The 21,110-nt window shown below is 38.0% G+C and overlaps 1 protein-coding gene across 2 annotated transcripts; it reads left to right on the forward strand.

The window, feature by feature from the left end:
- The first annotated feature begins 250 nt into the window (after positions 1-250).
- ARL5B (ARF like GTPase 5B) lies at positions 251-20,490 on the forward strand. Of its 2 annotated transcripts, none has more exons than XM_075419489.1 (6): positions 251-397; positions 8,800-8,860; positions 10,323-10,470; positions 13,377-13,460; positions 15,022-15,173; positions 17,130-20,490. In XM_075419489.1, exons 1-6 carry the CDS (start codon positions 352-354, stop codon positions 17,176-17,178), a joined length of 540 nt encoding a protein of 179 aa, XP_075275604.1. In that variant the 5' UTR covers positions 251-351; the 3' UTR covers positions 17,179-20,490. The 2 variants fall into 2 exon arrangements, with proteins under 2 accessions (XP_075275604.1, XP_075275605.1); XM_075419490.1 differs by having other exon boundaries at positions 370-397; positions 10,216-10,470.
- The last annotated feature ends 620 nt before the right edge of the window (positions 20,491-21,110 follow it).

The raw sequence follows: 21,110 nt of genomic DNA on the forward strand, positions 1-21,110 counted from the left end.
GGCCGCGCCGCTAGACCCCAGACCCCCCAGCTCCTCGCAGCTCGCCCCGGACAGGCGCTGCCCGCCGCAGCCCCCCCCCCCGCAGAAGGCAACCAAAGCCGCTCGCCGTGAGCGTACGTGATGACGCACGGAGTGACGCACCCCTCTAGGCGTTGGGGCGGCACCGCGCGGCGTGCGGCCGTTGGCCGGGGGCGGGGCAGTGCCGTGTTCCCGCCCCTCCCGCCCCTCTGCCGGCCGCTGCCCAGGGGGTGCTGCGGGCTGCGTCCGCCCGAGGGGAGTTGCCGCCGCCGCCGCTGCTGCCTGACTGAGCCCTGGGCGCTCTGGGGGCTCGGCGGAGAGCCAAGGCCAGGCATGGGCCTGATCTTCGCCAAGCTGTGGAGCCTCTTCGGTAACCAAGGTGGGCGCGGGGACCCGAGCCGGCTGCGGGAAGGCGGGGGCGGGCGGCGCGCCGGTGGCGAGGCGGGGGAGCGGAGCCCGCGGGTCGGAGGGGGCCGCAGGCAGCCGTCAGCTGTCGGGGGCCCGCGCTGGTCGCTGGGCTTCCTCTGAGGGCGCGCCCGGCCAGAAGTTGGGCTTTTCTTTGCGCTGCGCCTGGAGCGCTGGTTCCGCGGCGCCTCACGCTCGGGGCCGCTTTGTTTCTCCGCCTGGTGGGGGGGGGGTCCCCGCCTCTCGCCCTGCCTCCCCGGCTGCTCTGAACACGCCGCTTCTCCCGGGCAGCCCTCCGGCCGGGACCGCCAACCTCCCGAGGCCGCGTAGCGGTGAGCAGTGCTGCCGCTCCCGCCTGGCTCTTGCACCGTCGCCGCGGCTGAAGCGTTGATGGGCGGCGAAGGTCGTGTTTGTTTTTGCCGACCCGCCGCTGTTAAGTCGAGGTCTGCTGTTAAAGTCATGCTGTTTTTATCTTTGGTATCGAGGAAACAAGCCACAGAACTTGCGAATGGGTCTTGTGAGGTAGAGATCTGTTTGTGTCTTGGCAAAGATGCTGGTTAAGTACAGTTGGCGACCCGAGGAAATGACTTCTCAAGCCAAGAATAAAAAGGTGGTGAGGGGATAGCTTTCCATTCCCTCCCACCAAGTGAACCCCGCACCGCAGTAATGGCTCGTGCTCTCATCCAGAGTTCAAGGCTTGTGGCTGCCACCACCTTTAGCTCTGACAGCTACCATAAAAATAGAAAATTATGTTCTATCTATTTTAATGAATCTTGTTTACTTAGCCTTTTTTTGGTTAGAATATAAAATAGTAAAGCAATTTATCGTTTGTATTGTATTGTTTTTCCTTGAGGCCCTGAGTTTGGAGCGGGCAAATTGATGTTGATGTTCTCTCATGAGGTTTCCAAATATATGCTTCATTTCCACTTTAAAGCTACTAAAAAAGTAGTTCAGTTTTTTTTGTGCAACGTTGTTGCCAATGGGAGGGGTGTTCTGGGAGGCAGGTACACCTGGTGTCCCTTCAGTGCACGTAACTCATTCTAATTCTGTAAATACGAGAGCAAATTCTCAGTGTGTGCACTTATTAACATCGATACATCAAAACATCTTTTCATGGGATGGGAGTGGGAGGGAGATCCAGACCATTTATCTTTGCCCCGTGTACACTATCCCACCACATCGTTCCTGAAGTCTTCTAGCAGAGTCTGCTGAAATTGTTGTTAGTTCGAACTGGAAAACCCATTTGGTAAGATTCAAGGTTCCCCCTGCTCTCCAGAAAACTATTAAGTACTGACTCCTTTCATTCCGTGAAGGACTCCAAAGCGATGTCTATAAGCAGAGAACTGATCAGGAGAGAACTTCTGGTGGCTTTTAGTTGGTCTGTATGGTGTCTTATGATGTCACTATTTGTCTTCAGGAAGGAAGCAAGAGGTGCAGTGTCATAGTTTTGATTTTTTTTTTTTTTTTTTTTTTTTTTTTTTTTTTTTTTTTGTTAATACATGACAATGTTAGGTTACGTTGATTTAATTTCATTAGTGGAAAATATGCTGTCTTTATTACCGTATATTAATTCCTGAAAGGAAAGTTATTCTTCATACATTTAAAGTGTTAATGAATATTAGTATCACAGTCAAGATAGATAAGACACTACCATGAAATAATTATCGTTTGGCTTTTGAGAGGCTTCTGTGGTGTGTCCTGATCTTGTTTTGTTTTTGAGGTTCTTTTCAGTTTTGTTTGTTGGGCTTTTTTGCCCCTTCTTCTTGTGGTGACCATAGAGAAGAAAGTGACTTTCTTTTCATGACCAAAACTGAAATTCCACCCTAGAAAATTCTCTTCAAAGGAAAATTTTTGACCAATTTACTGGGAATTTATTCTCAAATTATATGTCTATTTGACTATTTTCCTCTAAATAATATTATTAATAATAGTGAAGGGTCATGATTATTGAATTGGTTTTGGTTGCTCTTCTAGATATACCGAATCTAGATAATTTCTTGGAGAATTCATAGCCTGTCCCGTGAAAATGCTTGTTGAGCATACTAGCACAGTAGTTTACACCCTGATTTTGACTAGCTAGAGGGGAGATTCCAAAGATACAAACGGATCCCAATGTGTGTGGAGCTATCATCAGCTCATCATGGCTGGTGTGGGTTTTGCTGATAGTCTGAAGCACTTGATACTGGCAAAATGAAAGGTTAAACAAAGCAAAAATTTAGCAAGTGACATCTGTTTTCCATCAAGTAGAGCATGGGGGAGGAGGTGTGCCTGAGTGCTAGAAGATACAGAACAGAAAATCGTTGGCATTTCACTTGGGTATTAATTATGCACTGCAGTTTTGCTTTACATAAATGTGAATAACAGCTGAGCTGAAAATGCCAAATCTGAAAGAGATTTGATCAGTAAAGTCTGGACAATGTAAAAGAAATATCTACTGGTGAGCTAACAGCATTAACTAACAAGAAGCAGGTGTGTTGGTAGCTTTCTGAAAAATGCACGTTTTAAGCTAACTAACATCTTAAAATAAGCCCCATGCATGTCTGTGCATCAGAGTTCAGTGCAGTCAGAGTAAATGTGTGATGTACAGAAAATTGAGTTCATACAAAGTGACTTTTGTCTGGCAGGAAAACCTTGTAGTAAAGGTACGTTAGATCCTACTAAAGCACTGAATGGCATTTTATTAATTTACACATCTTCTTTACTACTCTTGCAATTTGATTCTCTTACCATCCTTTCCAAAAATGAGGATGAGGTACTGGAAGGAAGGTTGAGAGTCTTGACCTAGTCTGTTTCTAAAGACATTCAGCTATAAGTGTCTGTTGACTAATATTATCTATTGACCTCTTCCAGCAGCATTTCTTGCTATTTGTATTCCACTGGTTTAGCCCTATGACTTGGGCAGCATCTCTGTGCTCCTGCCAGGGAGCTGAATCTGTCTGTTGTTCTGTTCCAACTCGATGTCCATGCAGCAGAAATTCTTCCAGTTGGTTTAGCCCATTTTGGTTATGGTTAGCCCATTTTGGCAAACCCAGATTGGCTCATGGTGGAAAATGCAAGGGTTAAAATAGTGTTGTGTGGCTTTGAGCTGTGATGGGAACTTTCAGAAGTGGAAAGCCTTTAGCTCTTTCTCCTGCTCCTCTGGCAGAACGTACTTGCTTTTCCATTGCAGTGCACCATCTACTCTCCAAATCTGGTATGTGGGATTGTGGACCAAGAAAAGCTGCAGCGCAGAGCAGTTTAAGGAAACTGGGTGATGCCTGTGCTTATCTGTGAGTCAATAACTAGTGAGAGAGAGGAAGGCTAACAGTCTTTGCCCTGAGCACAGTCCATCAGGGAATATCTGTTCAGTTCTGTGGATATGTTTGGAAGGGTTCATTTCCCCTTTGAGATTGGCTGTAGTCTTTAAACAGTAGCTGGTTTTATTTGTGTGCTGGTAGTGGTAGTAGTCAAAACTGTTCTAGGGCATTATTTAATCTTGCTTTCTGATCTCTGTGCCTTTTGAGTGCAGAGGTTAAATCCTGAAGGAGGGAGGACAATAACATTTCTATGTCTTTCAGCTCTCAATATATATTGTCTCTTAATCAGATAGTAATTGAATGATGCAAACTGAAGTAGGGATACTTTAGTTATAAGAGAAACAATTGACTTAATAATAGACTTTTGTCTTTTTTTGGAGGTGACTTACTGATGGCTTCCTGATTCTTTTTCCTCATTTTTGAAATTAACAAAAAACTTTGCCCAAGTGTTGTTTTCAGTTCAGATATTGTGCCCTGCAGCCATTCAAAGTTTAGTTATGAAGTGTCATAAGTTCAGATCAAACTTACACTTATTTTGAAAATAACTTCTTTTAAAAGTACGTTTAAAAAAAATCAGACTTAAAAATGACCTGCTTAAGCTGTGATTCAGTACTCAAATGACATAGTCTTCTAAGCAACAATATGAATAAACAGTGGAGCAACTAACTTGTTGCCTTGTGTTAACACATAGCTGAATAAAACTTGCTTGACCTATCATTCCATCAATGTTATCAAGATTGCTTTTTGTTGTGGTTTAGCCCCAGCCAGCAACCAAGAACCATGCAGCGACTCACTCGCTCCTCCTGCCCGATGGGATGGGGAGGAGACTCGGAAGAAAAAGGCAAAACTCGTGGGTTGGGATAAAGGCATTTTAACAGAACAGCAAAGGAAGAGGAAAATAGTGACAATACTGATAAAAAGAATGTATAAAGCAAGGGATACACAGTGCAATTTTCTCACTTTCTGATGCGCAGCCCGCTCCCGAGCAGGGATTCCCCCTGCCCAACCAGCTCCCCCAGCTAGACCATGAGCATGATGTCATATAGTATCGAGTATCCCGTTTGCCTATTTTGTGTCCTCGCCCAGCTTCCTGTGAATTTTAACTCTATCCTAGCTGAAAACAGGACCTTTTAATGAAACTATAAGGAAAATACAGAAGTGAATGTCAGCAACCCTGATAAAGGCAACTCTGACAGTTGTCAATACCTTGTTCCTTTGTGTATGTGTGTGGCTGATAGAGTTCTTTAAGAAGTTCACATATCTGTCTTTTAATTTTTTTGAATGATAGTTATTCAAAGTCTTCCAGGTTGCTCTGAATAAGTGCTATAGGTGTTAAAAAACTGATGTAGGAAAAATAATGGTAAGCTCTAAGTCAAGGGGGTGGAACTTCCGTAACTCCGTAGTTTATTTCACTTAGGCTTGCTGACACTTCCCAGGCTGTACAGTCAGGCTAGCAGAGACCATTACCCAGAAAACCAAATGGATTTTGGCTCCAGTGACTACTGTAGACTACTTTCTTGTAATCACTTCTGGAAATACAAGATGTATTTAGGCAGTTCTTCTGTGTTTATAGGAAGACTCTAAGGTAGCTTTTAGTGTGCAGAATGAATCTTTGTATCCAACTACGTTTGAACTTTTTTAAAATGCTGTTCCTCCCACTTAATCTTTAGCAGACTTCTAGCTGCATTCTGTCTTAATTGTTGTTCTTTGGAACGGGATGTGGCTTTTGCATTTCACAGCCTGAAAATTGTAGGTACCCTTTCCAATACTCATATCTTCTTCCAAATCTGTTGGAAGAGCCTTGCTCATCATTAGAGTACTTAGAAATATTTTTATTTTTAATTTTTGGCAAATTAGAGGAAAGGGCAAAGTTGTGAGAACTGAATCTTCAGTTTTGGGTCCTTTTACCATAGAGGAATATAGAAGAGTAAGTGGAAAAAAAGAGCATATTATGTCTTCCTTCTGACATCTGCAAGAAGATCATCTTCAGTGTCCTATTATTTTGTTATATTAGACTGCCAGAGATTTTTTTTTTAACAGTAATATATATATATATTTTAACAATAATATATATACTTTTTTAAAACAGTCTGCCAGGAATTGCTGATATAACAAAATTCTTTGGATTCTTTTGAACAGTAGTCTAATATTGTCTTTTTTTTTCCTCTGCATATGCCTACTTCTTGTACTTTTTTTTTTTTTCGCTCTTTCTATCTGACTTGTAAAGACTCTGCTCTTCTGCTCTGGCAACTGTTATTGATTTTCTTCTTCCTTTGCCAAGAACATGGTGGACTGGGAAGATATTAATGAATACAACCCAAACTGAGTTTGAATACCAGCGAGTAGAGGGAGAAAGTTGGGTTAGTCTGTAAGTGTAGAACACAAATATGAGTGTAAATCACTGCCTTTGCTTTGCTCTGTAGTAGTCCTTTCTCTTAAATGTAGCATATATCTTCTACTGGTTGGTCTTGTAAACAAGTAGTTGTCTTGCCAAAATTTTATTCGGTCTTAGTTTGGCAGTTTTTGGGTTCACATGGTTTTCCTCTAATGCACATATACAGGTAAAAAAATCTGTAATCTAGCCAAACTAGACAGAAGTTCAGCTTCTGAATATGTTTGCAAGTGAAGAGTTTTCCATTGCCATAGATGACCGTTCTGAAGGCAACTGCTATTAATAAAAGGTGGAAACTACTATTTGTATGAGATACTGATGCTTTAGTTTTATTATTTTCATCCCCAAATCAACATTAATCAACACTTGTGTGACTGTTTCTTGTTTGTGCTTCTTCAGTTGCTGTATAAAATACCATTTGACTGTGGAGTAATACAGATAAGCTGTGCCTTTTTTTTCCCAATTAGTGTTGAGCCATTCACGTGTCGGTGGCTTTCAAAGTCAGTCATCTCAATGGGGATTTTTTTTTTCCATTACTTTAAGTAGCATGATATTTTTTCATCCAATGTGTTTCTCATTCATTCCTAAGTAAGAGTCTGTATTCTGATGTGAAAGGTGGGAAAGACCAATATGATGCCTGACTGGAATTCCTTTTCTTTTCCTGCTTGAAAATAGCTCAAACAGAATGTTGCAAAAGTAGTAATCTTTTTCCAGGCAATAGCTGACAACGGCTGTTTTGAAAACAGCAGAAGGATATTTCTGTGTTTGAACTTTGAAAGCCATTTAAACATAACTGAGTTTGAAGAAGAGATGGGCAGTCTAGCTACGTGGCATGGTTTATTCGTACCATTTGTGTATTGTGAAAGGTTATTAATTACTGATGCTGCTTCTTATGGGGCTAAAAGTATTACTGGATTTAAAGCCAGGAAAATTTCTTTCCTTAGAATGTGATGGCAGGATGCAGTAGTAGGGGAACTGATACAAGGAAATACATTTCAACATTTGTTAGCGCTGCATCACATAGCAAAACTTCTAAAAGTCCCAAGCAAGAGATTATTTTATTAAAATCACTTTCAGTATGAAAAGACCTAGGTTGTTATACATAAATAGATTTAAAAAAAAAAGCAGTTTAATTCTTCCTTAGACCACCCTTTAGCAGCTGAGAAAACCACCAATTTGATATTGGTGATAGATCTTCTGACCTTTTAGTAACTTGTCATAAGTCTGGTAGATTGAATGTTGTATTTTAGAGGAGATCTTTCAGCTGTGAACCATGTTTTGCTTTTGAATAAGCGCCCTAGAATTTGAAATATTACCTCTTCAAAAGCGAGCCTGTTCACAGACTTTTTATGCAAGTTTTACTTCTAGTATCCATTTGTAAATTCTCTACACTCAAGTGATTTGCTTTTTTGTTGGTAGGTGGATCAGGATCGTCTAACTTTACACATGTATCAAAAGAGCCACCATTCTAGCTGGTTGTGCTGCTGTATTTGAAATTCTAAGAAGGATTAACTACAGAGAAGCATAGAAGTTCTGGGGGTTTTTGTTTTGTTTTGTCTGGTTTTGTTTTTATTTCCCCTGTGCCTGGAAGCATAACATTGCAGCATTTGAAAGATCACTATTCTATAAGCTGGACTTTCCAGCGGGTTGAGGGAGGTGATCTTTCCCTTCTACTCAGCTCTGATGAGGCTTTACCTGGATTACTGTGTCCAGTTGCAGGCTTCTCAGTACAAGAGAGACATGGACATCCTAGAGAGAGTCCAGCAGTGAGCCACAAGGATGATTAAGGGACATTTCACATATGAGAAAAGGCTGAGGCAGCTGGGACTGTTCAGCCTGGAGAAGAGAAGGCTCAGGGGGGATGTTTTTAATGTATATAAATACCTGAAAGGAGGGCGCAAAGAGGACGGAGCCAGGCTCATCTTGGTCATGACGAGGAACAGGACCAGAGGCAATGGGCAGCAACTGAAACGCAGAAGGTTCTGTCTGAACATCAGGAAACACTTTTTCACTGTGAGGGTGACGAGGCTGTGGCACAGGTTGTCCAGACAGGTTGTGGAGTCTCCATCCTTGCAGATACTCAAAAGCCGTCTGGACATGGTCCTGGGCAACTGGCTCTAGGTGGCCCTGGTGGAGCAGGGAGATTGGACCAGACGACCTCCAGAAGTGTCTTCCAGCCTCGACCATTCTGCCATTCTGTGACTTTTCAGTTCAGAAATTGAAATGTTGGAATTTGTGATCTATTCAAAATACAGCTTCCTCCTAGATTTTACTATGCAGATGGTGGTGGTCCCTTTAACAAGGTGGTTATTATTGAGCCTTGAATGCTGGGCTAGTATTTTGTGCAGTCTTTGGATGTTTGGTGATAGATAATACACTGCTGTGAGTTCTATGTTTTTGTTGTACTTTTCTTTATAAAACTAGATTTTTTTTTTTTAAACGAAGCAATCATATTAGAAACCGTTCCTTTATGAAGACTTCCAGTACTGACTTTTCCCGAAACTGTAGTCTCAAGACAAGATGAGACTTTGTGGATTTTTTTTTTTTTTTCTGGTGTCCTGAAGTCACCAGTATTCTGTGTAGGCTATTGAAGTAAGACAAACAAGCAGTTGCTTTCTGCAGTAAGGATAAGTGATTAACCAGAATTAAAAGTTTTGCTTACTGTTTTCTTTTTTTTTGTATATGCAGAGCACAAAGTAATCATAGTGGGACTTGATAATGCTGGAAAGACTACTATTCTTTACCAGTTGTAAGTATATGAACTATTCTGTTTTTCTATTTACATTTTACTATCTGTCACTGATTAATTATTGAAAATTCAGCTTTACAACCTGGTGGAATCTCTAGAATTCTAGATCACAGTTTGTACACTAAAGGTATTAGTTGTTCTAAACAGAGCCGATATTTAAATGGTAAGTGAAGGAACAGAAGTGTTTTAAAAATGAACTGTAAATTGAATAATAAAATTGTACATACAAGCACAAAGTGAACTACAAAATCTTTTGCCATCAAAGCCTATCTTTATTTGTAGACATAGAAATAATCCTGTCACAGAGAACTGCAGAGAAGAAAGTGATTTTTAAATTAATGGAAACTCTAGAGAATATCTGTGATAAATTCAAGAATATTGGCAAGAACATAATTACTCTTGTAATTACAGAATCACAGAATCACACAGAATCTTAGGGGTTGGAAGGGACCTCTGTGGGTCATCTAGTCCAACCCTCCTGCTGAAGCAGGGTCACCTACAGCAGGCCGCAGAGGACCTTGTCCAGGCGTGTCTTGAATATCTCCAGAGAAGGAGACTCCACCACCTCCCTGGGCAGCCTGTTCCAGTGCTCCGTCACCCTCAGAGGGAAGAAGTTCTTCCTCATGTTCAGACGGAACTTCCTGTGCTTCAGTTTGTGCCCATTGCCCCTTGTCCTGTCGCTGGGCACTACTGAAAAGAGCTTGGCCCCATCCTCCTGACACCCACCCTTCAGATATTTGTAAGCATATAATTGTGGAAAAGGAGGAAGGCATAGTGAAATGACTATGCATATATCTGGATACGAAGGCAGCAGAGGATGTTTTCCAAAGAAACTTTTTCCTCAGCACTTTTGACAAAGCTGAAAGGTAGAACTGAGAAATTTTCAGCTACGTAAGCAAACAGTCTTTTCTAATTTGTTTTAATATTGAATCACTAAGTTGAGTGCTCTGATAAAATTATATTCTGATTTATATTTTGCGCAGTTTAGTGTTTCTCATGTTTGGGAACTTTAGAATAGCAGCTTCTACTTTGAAACAAGTGTAATATATGTGTCTGTTAAAAAGTGTCTTTTAAAAAGAGAAGCCTCTTAAAATGTAGATGCCTATCCATTCATTCTGAGCCTTTTATGTGCTTATTTTTTGTTGCTGATGTCTTTAAGTATGTCCACAGTTTCTGCTACAAAAGCACACTAGAACTTCCTCAACCAGATTTTAGTCCACATTCAAATTAACTAATTTTTTTACTGAAGAACTGGTCTTAAATATTTGCTTTATTTCTATAAAAATTCAAATGTATAGCTTTCTGAAATATGTCTAGTTTTAATCTTTTTTTTTTTTTTTTTTTTTTTTTACCAGAGCTACAGATGTGTACTTTTTCTACAACAAATTTTTTGTAATTGAGCTGTGAGAAGCCTTGTGGATTTTACTGGCTGGTCTTTATGGTGTGATATTGTCTCCTTTAGCTTAATGAATGAAGTGGTTCATACTTCTCCAACCATAGGAAGCAATGTAGAAGAAATAGTGGTGAAAAACACTCATTTCTTAATGTGGGATATTGGAGGACAAGAATCATTACGGTCATCGTGGAATACCTATTATTCAAACACAGAGGTATGAGAAGCTGCTTTGAAGTCTGCAAATTCAATAAGTTTGTTTGAAATTATATTTCTTTATTAGGAATATTGGTAGATTTTTATAAAGATTGCAGCTGTACTGTTTTTAAGTCTTTTGGAGGAAGACCAAACCCCGAGAGTGTTTGATGTCTCTGGTATGCAGCCAATTTTCTGGTAACATTTGAAGTATTTTCCCTCTATACTTTACAGTAATGTTGGGTGATCTCTGGTATAAACTGTGAAGTTAGACTTCTTTTCCTAGACAATCAAACGATATCAAAATACATTTCAGATCAAACAGGTTTTCTGCATGTTTTTTGAAGTAGATTAAAAAGAAAATTTTTCAATGTACTTTGCGAATTCGGTGAGGATTTGCAGTGATTAACCTAAATTATGTACACTTAGTCTGAAATGTTTTTGAGGTAACGATAATTAAGGATGAGGAATTAAACTTTCTGTAGGCGGCAGTATTTAAAAAGCTCATCAGCTTGTGGCTTTTATCCAAAGGATAAAGGAAAGTCTAGCTGTGCAGTACTTGTAAGGTATTGGTAAATCTGCCATTGCTGGAAAGGTTGGAGTAGAACTCTGCAACGGTTGTCTTTTGGAGGTTTTTTTTTATGCCAGTCTTTTTGACACCAAAGGGTTATCAACGCAACATGCACATAAAATCTCTGTAGCCTCGCTTTCAGATTTCTGCATTGATGTAAAAGATTGTAGACTTAATTTCTTACCATTTCTACTGAAAGCCGAGATCTCTTGTAGATATTGTGCCCCCCTTTGAGAGAGGGGAGATTAGATCCACCCCTGATGTTCAGAAACTTTTTATCTACTGAAAGCCTGGTGATGACATCTCAACCTTCATCTCTAATATTTGAAACTTAATTTTATCTAGAAAAAGTATGGCTACATCTAAGACACATGCACATGAGGGTGGAGACTTCTGCCAGCATTGTCTGGTGCAACAACAAGAAGTTCTTGACATTTGTCCATTGAGAATGTTTGATTTTGATATTTGGGGAGATCATAGACTCATTAAGGCTGGAAAAGGCCTCTGAGATCCTGAAGTCCAACCGTCATGTATTAGTTCTTTTTTTGATCCTTTTAGGATGTTCTTGCTAGTAAGTGTTTGAAATCCAGTGCTTTCTAGCACTTGGAGAGAAGAACTTTCCCTTTATTTAGAAGCTTTGTCTGCTGTAAAGAGTTGAGCAAGAAAAGGGGTCTGTTTACTATGCTAATCCTAGCCTCCCTGATATGAATAATTCCTGTACTGTTCCTCCTCGTCTGCTAGACATCTCAAAGTCACAGCAGCATTAAATTGACTTAGTTTTTCATACTATGTGGTCATTTTCAATGGGTAATGAATCCTCCTAATTTTATAAGGCAAAGTGATTTCAAGCATATGTTGTAGAGTTATAGTGGTAATTTCTAATCCTCCTTTTTTCTTACTATCTCTTTTCTCTCTTTCCTTATTTGTAAATTGAAGCAATCTAAACAAAATCTTTGGAGTAATGTAAAAATCCCACAAATAAGCTTTTCAGTGCATTTAATATGGCTAATTCTGCAATTCTGTTTTAAGAGTTGGATCGTATTCTTGCAGAAAGGATGTTGGGACAGGCTTCCAGGCACAAGATCTGGGAGGAGAGGAAAGGGGAGGGAGCTCTCATGGTTAAGCTATCGAGGGTGGGGTCAAGCAAGGAGAGTTACAGTAAAAGAGAAAAGGGATGGAAAAGTATTACCATTTGGGCAGAGAAGTGATGGAGTCTCTTACATGAATGGCATCTCCTTGGTTTGCTCTCCAGTGCGGCATGTGTTCCCTGAAATTATTATTATTTTTTTTTAATAGTATATGTATAGTTTTCAACAGAACATGCTTGATCTCCCTGCTGGTTGTTCCCACCTATGATGCTGTTAGTGCTGCTTGGAGCACACTCTGGGCAGGGCAAGTGTTGAACATGGATTAGTTGTTATGGTTTGTGTACTCATACTATTGAGTAATGCTTACAAGCTTTTACTTGAGTATTACCTACTACCTAAGACCATGTCTTTTTCTTCTCTAGTGTAAGGCTGTAAAATAGAAGGTACAAAAGAAGGAACAGAAAGAGTAGGGTAATTTTCATACCAATGACAATCACTTCCCTTGGGAGACCTGACGTACCAGACCTAGCAGTGTCTCAGGATTCAAAGTGCACAGCCATGAGAATAATGTACCTGGCAGGAACAGTAAGGGCAAAATCACTGTAACAGCCGTCTCCAAGTGCCTAGGTGGAAGGGTGCCAAGTTGTGAGAAGCCAACTGCACAGGCCCTATGCGTTACAAAGGTTAGGGTGCTGTGCAACGACGTAAGTTCTACAGGTATATAGCTTTCTGAGGTCTGATGTGCTACTTTGAAATAACATTTCTTAAGCCTTGTAAGTAAGGTGATGCTGAATTGCTAAAAATGCTACTTTCAAAATAGGGATTTTCAATTTCAGTTTTATAGTTTTCTGGGTGTGCAAGTAGTAGTGGACAGTAGTAGCTGCTTTCGGCAATAACTGTGTAGCAAGTTTGTTGTCCACATTTTAAATGTAATCTGCCATGTGTAGGTGCTTTTGGTACCTACATAACTATTTTGCTTGTGATGTAGGGCCTGAAAGTCACCAGGGAGACTGAAGTGTAGCACATAAAAGTAACAGTGCTGAAATGTACAAGCATAATCTTTCTTAATTTTAACTGTAATATTCATGTATGATTCCCAGGGCTTTAGCAAAAGGCTGTAACAATAAACCTCTTCTTCTATTTTCTAGTGTGCTCTGAAAGTCTATGTCTCTCTTCTATAGGAAGACTTGTGGTAGTGGTCTCTTGAAAACGTGCTTTCTGTAATTTATACTTTGTACTTACATACTATACTATTGTTTTTTCCCCTAGTTCATCATTCTTGTTGTTGACAGCATTGATAGAGAGCGACTTTCTATAACAAAAGAAGAACTTTATAGAATGCTGGCTCATGAGGTATGGTGGGAAGTTCTTTTGTTGTGAACAGTGAAATAACGTTACATGCTTCCTGTGTTAATAAAAATTATACTGTCACAAAGAAATTTCTGAGCCTAAATGTGCATACATGTTGGTCACGTTTTAAATCACGTAAATTTTAAAATTTTAAAACCATGTGAATTGGAACAGGAAAATTATTATGAAGCACTCTTCTAATAGGGCTTGCTTGATTGTAATCAAATCACTTTTTACTTTAACTTCATATTAATATAACTGGATATTATTGTTCTTTACCACTATCCCTCTTCTTTCAGTTAAATGGTTAAAATTTCAAGAGATTTTTTTTAATTTTTATTTTTATCTTCTTCTCTGGAGATATTCAAAACACACCTGGACAAGGTCCTGTGCAACCTGCTGTAGGTGACCCTACTTTGGCAGGGGGGTTGAACTAGATGATCCCCAGAGGTCCCTTCCAACTCCTACCATTCTGTGATTCTGTGGTCGCTCTCAAGCTAAATTAGGGTTTTTTAAAATCTAAATATCTTCCTTCATTTTTGAAGGAAAAGGATTTACTACAATGCAAGTAATTCTGTTGAGCTAATTTCTCTGAGAGATTTGAATTGTTGCAAATGAGTCAGTTTTTACTTTACAGTTAATGTAGTTTGGGTCTGGTAGTAAGGAGCAAATACACTACCAATAAAGGTGGAAAGATGACTTTTTGTGGTGAAGGTTTTCCATGTGTTTTATTGCTTTCCAGATTTATAAACTTTTCTGAGATTCTGATCTACCATCTCTTGAAAACAGTTGGTAGCCCTAGACTAGATTACTTGTAGAAGTGATTTTTCAGCTTTTCTCTTGATGGAGAAAAGTCTCAATTTAATAAACACTGAAATGTGTTGAACACTCTTAATTACAACTGTCAGCTTCCTGAGTATTGCATTTGTTTACCTTTCTGCACTCCTAAAACTATACATCCCAGTTCTTGTCTCATTGCTTTGTGGAATCCTAGTTTCCATAGAGAAACAACTTTTTATTAGTTTCTGATTTTACTAAAGCTACTGCAGCATTATTAGAGCTCCCTGTTCGGAACAGTAGGATAAGACTTCCAAGAATTTAGATAGCTTTCTTAAATTGTTACAGCTTTAATCACTGCAGAACTTGTTTAGTGAAGTTGAAAGTAATTTCAAGGGAATGATATCTAGCTGGCTTTTACGTTTGAATAGTATCTAAGGTAGACTTTAGAATATTTATCCAGTAATAATTCTGCCGGCTTGATGGTTTGGAGCTTTATGAAATATATTTTAACAAGACTTTCATAGTTAACTTATGAACATGTGGTCAACACCAAAAGGACAGCCGTATAAGACATTATAATTTGATTCTCTGTGGTGGAGAACACTTCCAAATAAATTGGTTTCTTTGCTTTTAATGTAGTAGATTTTTAATCCACTAAGTCTGTTAAAACGCCATGCTGCTATGTACTTGTAGATTAGATTGAATACAAGAAGAAATTCAGGTAACACAAATAGTCTTTTAGTTCTTTACAATAACTGTTATGAATACTCTAAATTACTTCTAGGATTTACGGAAGGCTGCAGTTCTGATCTTTGCAAACAAGCAGGACATGAAAGGTTGCATGACAGCTGCCGAGATCTCTACATACCTCACCCTCAGCTCCATAAAGGATCACCCATGGCACATTCAGTCCTGTTGTGCTTTGACAGGAGAAGGGTAAATGCTTACTGCTTAGTATAGTAGTACATGGTAAATCAGAATACTGATTTAGAAGCCTGTTGACACCAGTGTGCATTTTCTGAAAGAGCATGTTTTCTGATCTTTACAGTCACAGGGACATTTTTAATTTTTCCTTTATTGAACCTGGTAGATTTTTTTCATAGCTCAAACTCCAATTTTTCATGAAAGTCTTTCAGCTTATTGTTTAAAAAAAAAAAAAAAAACAAAACAAACAAACCAAAAACGCAACCACCACCACCTCACCTCAGAAATGTAGCTGTTGGCATAATTGTTTACTCTGTGTTCACTGCCCCTCTCACTCTGTGTGTCTTTGTGCAGTGAAGGAAATAAGCTACTGTCTTCTTCCTTTGCATTGTGGTCTACCGTAAGCTTCCAAGATTGGGGGTAGTTGGGGTGGTTCTGGGTTCTTGTTGATTGGTTGGGTTTTTTTTATAAGCATTCAAACATAGTTTTGATGAAAAGGTACATGATCTGGCATAAAACAAAATCATTATCAATATTAAACCTTTTGTTTGTATCTGGCTGATGTAGCTAATTTAGAAATTTGTTTACCTTATGCCAGCAATTACTAAAATGAAAAGCTGTGCTTTCCCTAGATCCTTTGTCTATAAAGATCAAAAAACATTTTTTGTATGCCTGTAACAAGTTGCATAGTATCTTGCTTACATGGTTAGCTGTGTGCTAATTTTTCATCTTGATTCTTAAAGCATTCTTCTAACGTGTAGTAGAGGGTTTTTTCAGTTGGGTTGTACAACTTTTACAATAATGTGGTCTTGTAACATCAAAAATAGTGAATCCAACTGAGTATTTGGGAAGTGAGAGCATCTTCCTCACTTATAGCATGAAGTATTTTCTAATGTAATGGAGATGTCTTGTAGAGTGATTGGTAGCATTCACTTCCTTAGGGTGGGATGTGTTAGTGAGATCAAACTGGTTATTTGATTGAGTCTTTGGATTATATTGTTAACTCTGCTTTCCTCCTACCAGTTTTGTCAAAGTCAATTTTGAGTATTCAGTTTATGTACAAACTTAGATCTTCAAACAAGTTGGCATTTGGAGGAAGGTAGAAATTAATGAATATAAACTTTGGTTTAGAAACATTAGCCATCCCAGGCTGCCTCTTTCTTATTTAAAAAAAAAAAAAGAAGACAAGTAATTAGAATACTTAGAACTGTGACAGTAGTGAGACCAACTCTTAAAGATTAACCAGAGTTAGGTTGCTGAGCTGAATCTTCCTTGGGAAGATCTGACAGAATCCTAGGGAGATTAGCACCATGTGAATAAAGCTAGTCCTCTTGGATACCTAAGTCATGATTTACTTTGCAGAGATGAAGCTTAAAGATGGTGTAAGCTAGGTAACTGCATTCCTAGAAAATCAAAGGAAAGCCTGTCTTCTGAAATGGAAGACTTCTAAGTAGTTGCAAATTGAGTGAGTGAGCAGATTAGATCCCCTGCAATCTTGGTGTTCAGTATGTACATATTTTTAATTTTGTAATGGGATTTTGGAATTCTTGATACACTGCCTTCTCATCAACCAATTCAGTTTGGGTAACCCGTCCTTTGTTTTTTAGTATTAGTATATAAAGGTCTAGCTTTCAAGTAAACAGTCTTTCATGGGAAAGCTGTAGAAAAAGAAGTTATTTGTTTCTGTGTACTTATGAGTAAGCATGTTAAGAATGGTGTGGTTTAGATTTACAAGGAAAAAAATTGAAGGAGTGCCAAGCTTCAGTGAAATAGCGTGTTTGACCATCATCTTGTGGTTAAAGTCTAAGTAGACTTAGTTTAAAACACTATTTACTCTGTTCAAGTTTCAATCCCAATTCCAGCTGAATTTATTTTAAGTAGATGTTTTTTAAACATAGAAAGAAGTAGAAAAAACTGTAAAGATGTTGGAATAGAACTCGTACCAATGCAACATCTCTTTTCTTTCAGATTATGTCAAGGCTTGGAGTGGATGACCTCCCGTATTGGAGTGAGATAGCTTCCCCCCCCCCCCTACTCCAAAAGAAGAGACTTCTATTTATCCTGTCAACATGTACATTTTTCTGTACTTCTAGCTGCTGAGGCAGTGACCATGTTTAATTTATATCAGCCAACCCCCAAGCTGTACTTGAATCAAGTGCAGTCGAACTAAAACACAAAGTATTTTCTTAACTTTTTTTAATACACTAATCTTAACTGGATGAACATATGTGAATCTGTTTTTAAGCATTGAAATTCCTCTGAATATGTATTCTAACTTTTTCAATGATAGCTTTTTAAAATCTGTGTTGTCATTGTCAATATTTCATATTTCCTCTTTATAAATAGTTTATATAACTTACATAAATAAGCGCAGTTTGTTTAACAATGAAAAGTAGTGAGTAGGTTGATTTTACGCTGGCGTAGCTTTAGTCTTATAATCATATCTCCAGATGGGCTTCCTTGGAACATCAGTAGAGTTCTAGCCAGCATGGGAGTTAATAGTTATGAATGCAAATTTTTAAATGCTGAATGAGTTAGTGATAGTTAATATTGTGGTGGCTTTTAACCTCGTATATAATTGAACTTCTGCCTTAAAAGAAATCTGTTTCATTCTCAGTTTCTCTGGTAAGTGGTTCTAGAATAGGATTCTTTTACTTGAAAATGCATCTCTCTACAGTGGATATAAATTTTGTTATTAAGTGATGGTTTACTCATTTAGAACTTCAATACCTTTTTAAAAATAAACATCTTGATATTTGGAATCACGGCAGCCAGTGTTATATGTAGACTTGCTGTACTCTGTTAAAATTTTAAATATTGTATACATGAGCCTTCCTCACCTTTTAGTGAGAGTGCTGTTTTCTAAATGAATGCAAAATCAAAAGGGAAGCCAGATTTATAAACAGAACAAAATCATGGTGCTGCATCTATAGACTTCAGAGTGAAGCTAATCTTGACATTTATTTACCTAGTATCAAACGTTTTCAGATTCTGTTGCAGAGAAAATATTTTGCCTTAATTTTTGTTTTTAGTCTTGTTTGGAGGAGCAGAGAACTTTTGGTGGTGTTCAAGCTCGATTCATTCAGCTGAAATTTAGGAACTGAAAGTTGTAAAAGTAGAGAGCTTCAATTTGAAAAACAGATGGTGGAAGATTGGACCCAGTAACTCTTAATTCAATTTGAAGGGGGTGAAGTTAGATCTGTAAAGAGAATCTAAAGCTATGGATGAAGTTATTTAAGAACATTAGGCACCAAAAAAAACCCCAACCACCAAACACCAAAAAAAAAAATTAAAAAAAAACAACCCACCAAAAACAATGGTGGACAGCCAATTTCTAGTGATATCCCAGCAGCAGTCAGTTATCTAACCTACAGAAATGCTTGGCAGGCTTTCCAAAAGCACCATTCTGCACTTTTGCATGCCTAAAAACCACAGGGAGTCTAGTTACTAAAACCATTTTGCTAATTGACTGTAGGCCTTTAATGACAAAATGTTGTTGTTATATCTTATTTTGATAATTCAAGCACACTAAATTTTCTTTAATAAAATTTGAAGTTTTGCAAATTTCCATTTGCTTCCATTTTTATTTGAACAAAACTTCATGAAATTTTAAGTGTCAGTAAATATGTTGTCATAAGTGTTAAAAGAAGACTGAATACATATGAGAACAGTGGTTGGTTGAATGAAGCTGTATATTAATGCTGGTTAGCAAAAGTCACATTTAGGAGAAAGACTATGTTCAATGTCAAATCAAAATGCTCAGAAAAAGTAGTACTTAAAGAAAAGAGGAATGCATGGCAAGGTTAAAATCTGATACTAAAGCTTCTTGTTCCAATGTTCATGCTAACAGCTGTTCTAATGTGTGAAAATAAGATTTGTTTTGTTATTGGGGAAACAAATTATAAATGAAAAAAATAAAATGATACTGTGAATGAGGCTTCTTGTTTGGTGACTTAATTTCTGTTTGCAATTTAGATTTATTTTCAGGATGATTTTTGTATAGTTCAGAATGTAGTTCTAAGTATTTATAAAAAGCACTATCTGTATGTGTAGCCCTTAGTTTGTTGTTTGTTTGGTTTTTTTTAAAAAAAAGCGCATGATTTTCTGTTTAACACTTTGCAGGTAAAACCATTCGTAAATCTATAGTTTGATTACAAATCAAACTATAGTTTGATTACAAAATCCAGTAATATATGTAACTGATCACAAGGAAATGGTCAAGTTTTAGACCTTAGAATACCAGAATAAGTTTTCTTGTCATTTCTTAACACTTAAGACCTTTGAGTACCTTTACAGAAGGAAGAATTCTTGACAATAGCTATGATTTTGATCACCTTACTACTTCATTTTCTACAACAGTTTTCCATGTATAATACCAGTTTGTTCACAGTACTGATGGTGTGGTTTGGTTTTTTGAAAAAGGCTTGATGTGGAATTTTGCTGAGTTTATTTTTAGTCACCTTCAGAGCCTGTTAAATGAATTTTTACAGTGGAGTGCTTTAGAACACTGCAGGTGACTTTGCGCTGCCAAACACTGCATTATTGTTGTTAATCTGCATGTAGTAAATATATTGTAGATAGTTAGGTACTTCGAAAATATTCTGCGTTAAATATATTGTTCATAAAGAACACTGTTAATCAGCTTCTCAGAGGAAATTACAAATGCAAGTAAACATTTAAAAGTGTTCTCAAGTAAAATATCGCAAAGATTTTTCTTCTAAATAATCCATTTGATAGGCATGTTATAGTCTAATTTATAAGATCAGACCCATTATGTTAATTAGTGCATCATATAGTGAGAGAAGTAGTTCTGATTTGTTCAGCAGCCTCTATGAGCATGCACCTTTGAGCAAATTTTGTCATGCTTGGATGAGGTTGGCAGGATCTGCTTTTTGCAAGTAGTCTTTGCAGACTTTTAAGCTATTTTGCCTAACTGAATTTGCTTAGTTTATTTGAAATGGAGTTAAGTTTTAAAAGCAGAATTTCCCTTCTCCCTCCCCTGATGTGTTTGTCTGTAAGCTAACTGTTGTCACTATGTGCATTCAGTAATAATTTTTGTTTCCCTGCCAGTTAATAATTTTCAGACTGAATAAAGCCTTATTGCATAAATAAGTACTAGAAAAAATAAGCTGGCTAATTGAGTAGGGAGTGTGCTATCCTTCCTGTCTCTTTTGTCCAGCTAATTTTTCTCTGCTTCAATAATACATGGTAAGTGAAAACCATTTACTAAGGAAAAAAAAATATTTTGGGACCATAAAAAGTTGCTTTTCCTTTTGTAGCTTTTAGCACATTAAAGTGGGTCATTTATGATTGAGAAGGAGTCGGTTTTCTTGTCTTTCTTTACCCTACAGTTCACAGTTACTGTAGCTTGCACATATTTAAGTGTTCTCTATAATAATTTCATGTATTGAATTTCTGAAAAGTTCATTTGCTCTTTGTAAACTGAAATGCCCCCTGTAAAACGTGCAATTTGAATTTTTTTTTGTTTTGAAAATAAAGTTCTACAGTCACTTGTAGTCATTTCACCATGTAAATATTGTAACAGCCACCAAAATGTGATTTTGGGGTAGAAAAAAGCTCTGATGAAAAATTACTTGTGTTTGATTTTTGTGCTTTTCAAGTAATTTTTCTAAGAGACTGTACTTTCATTTGTGTTCTGTATTTTAGTAAAAGAAAAAAGCTTCTCAACAAAACATGACTTGTAGGCAAATTTTTAGAGAGATCAGTAATTTGTGTTGAGTTGTGAAAAGCGGGGGACTGGACCACCAGTTGAATTCCTGGTTTGCTGTTCAATCCCAACACTATTTCGTAAGGGTTGGCTTTAAACAGTAGATACTTTTTCAGTGTCTTTGCCTAGTATGTTAATTTTGACCTGCTTAGTGTAACATGTTTCCTTTTCCCCCAGAAATTTCAAAAACCTTCCCAAAGAATAAAGAGTTTTGAAGATGT

This window comes from Opisthocomus hoazin, chromosome 4, assembly GCF_030867145.1.
Source record: "Opisthocomus hoazin isolate bOpiHoa1 chromosome 4, bOpiHoa1.hap1, whole genome shotgun sequence".
Classification (NCBI taxonomy): Eukaryota; Metazoa; Chordata; class Aves; order Opisthocomiformes; family Opisthocomidae; genus Opisthocomus; species Opisthocomus hoazin.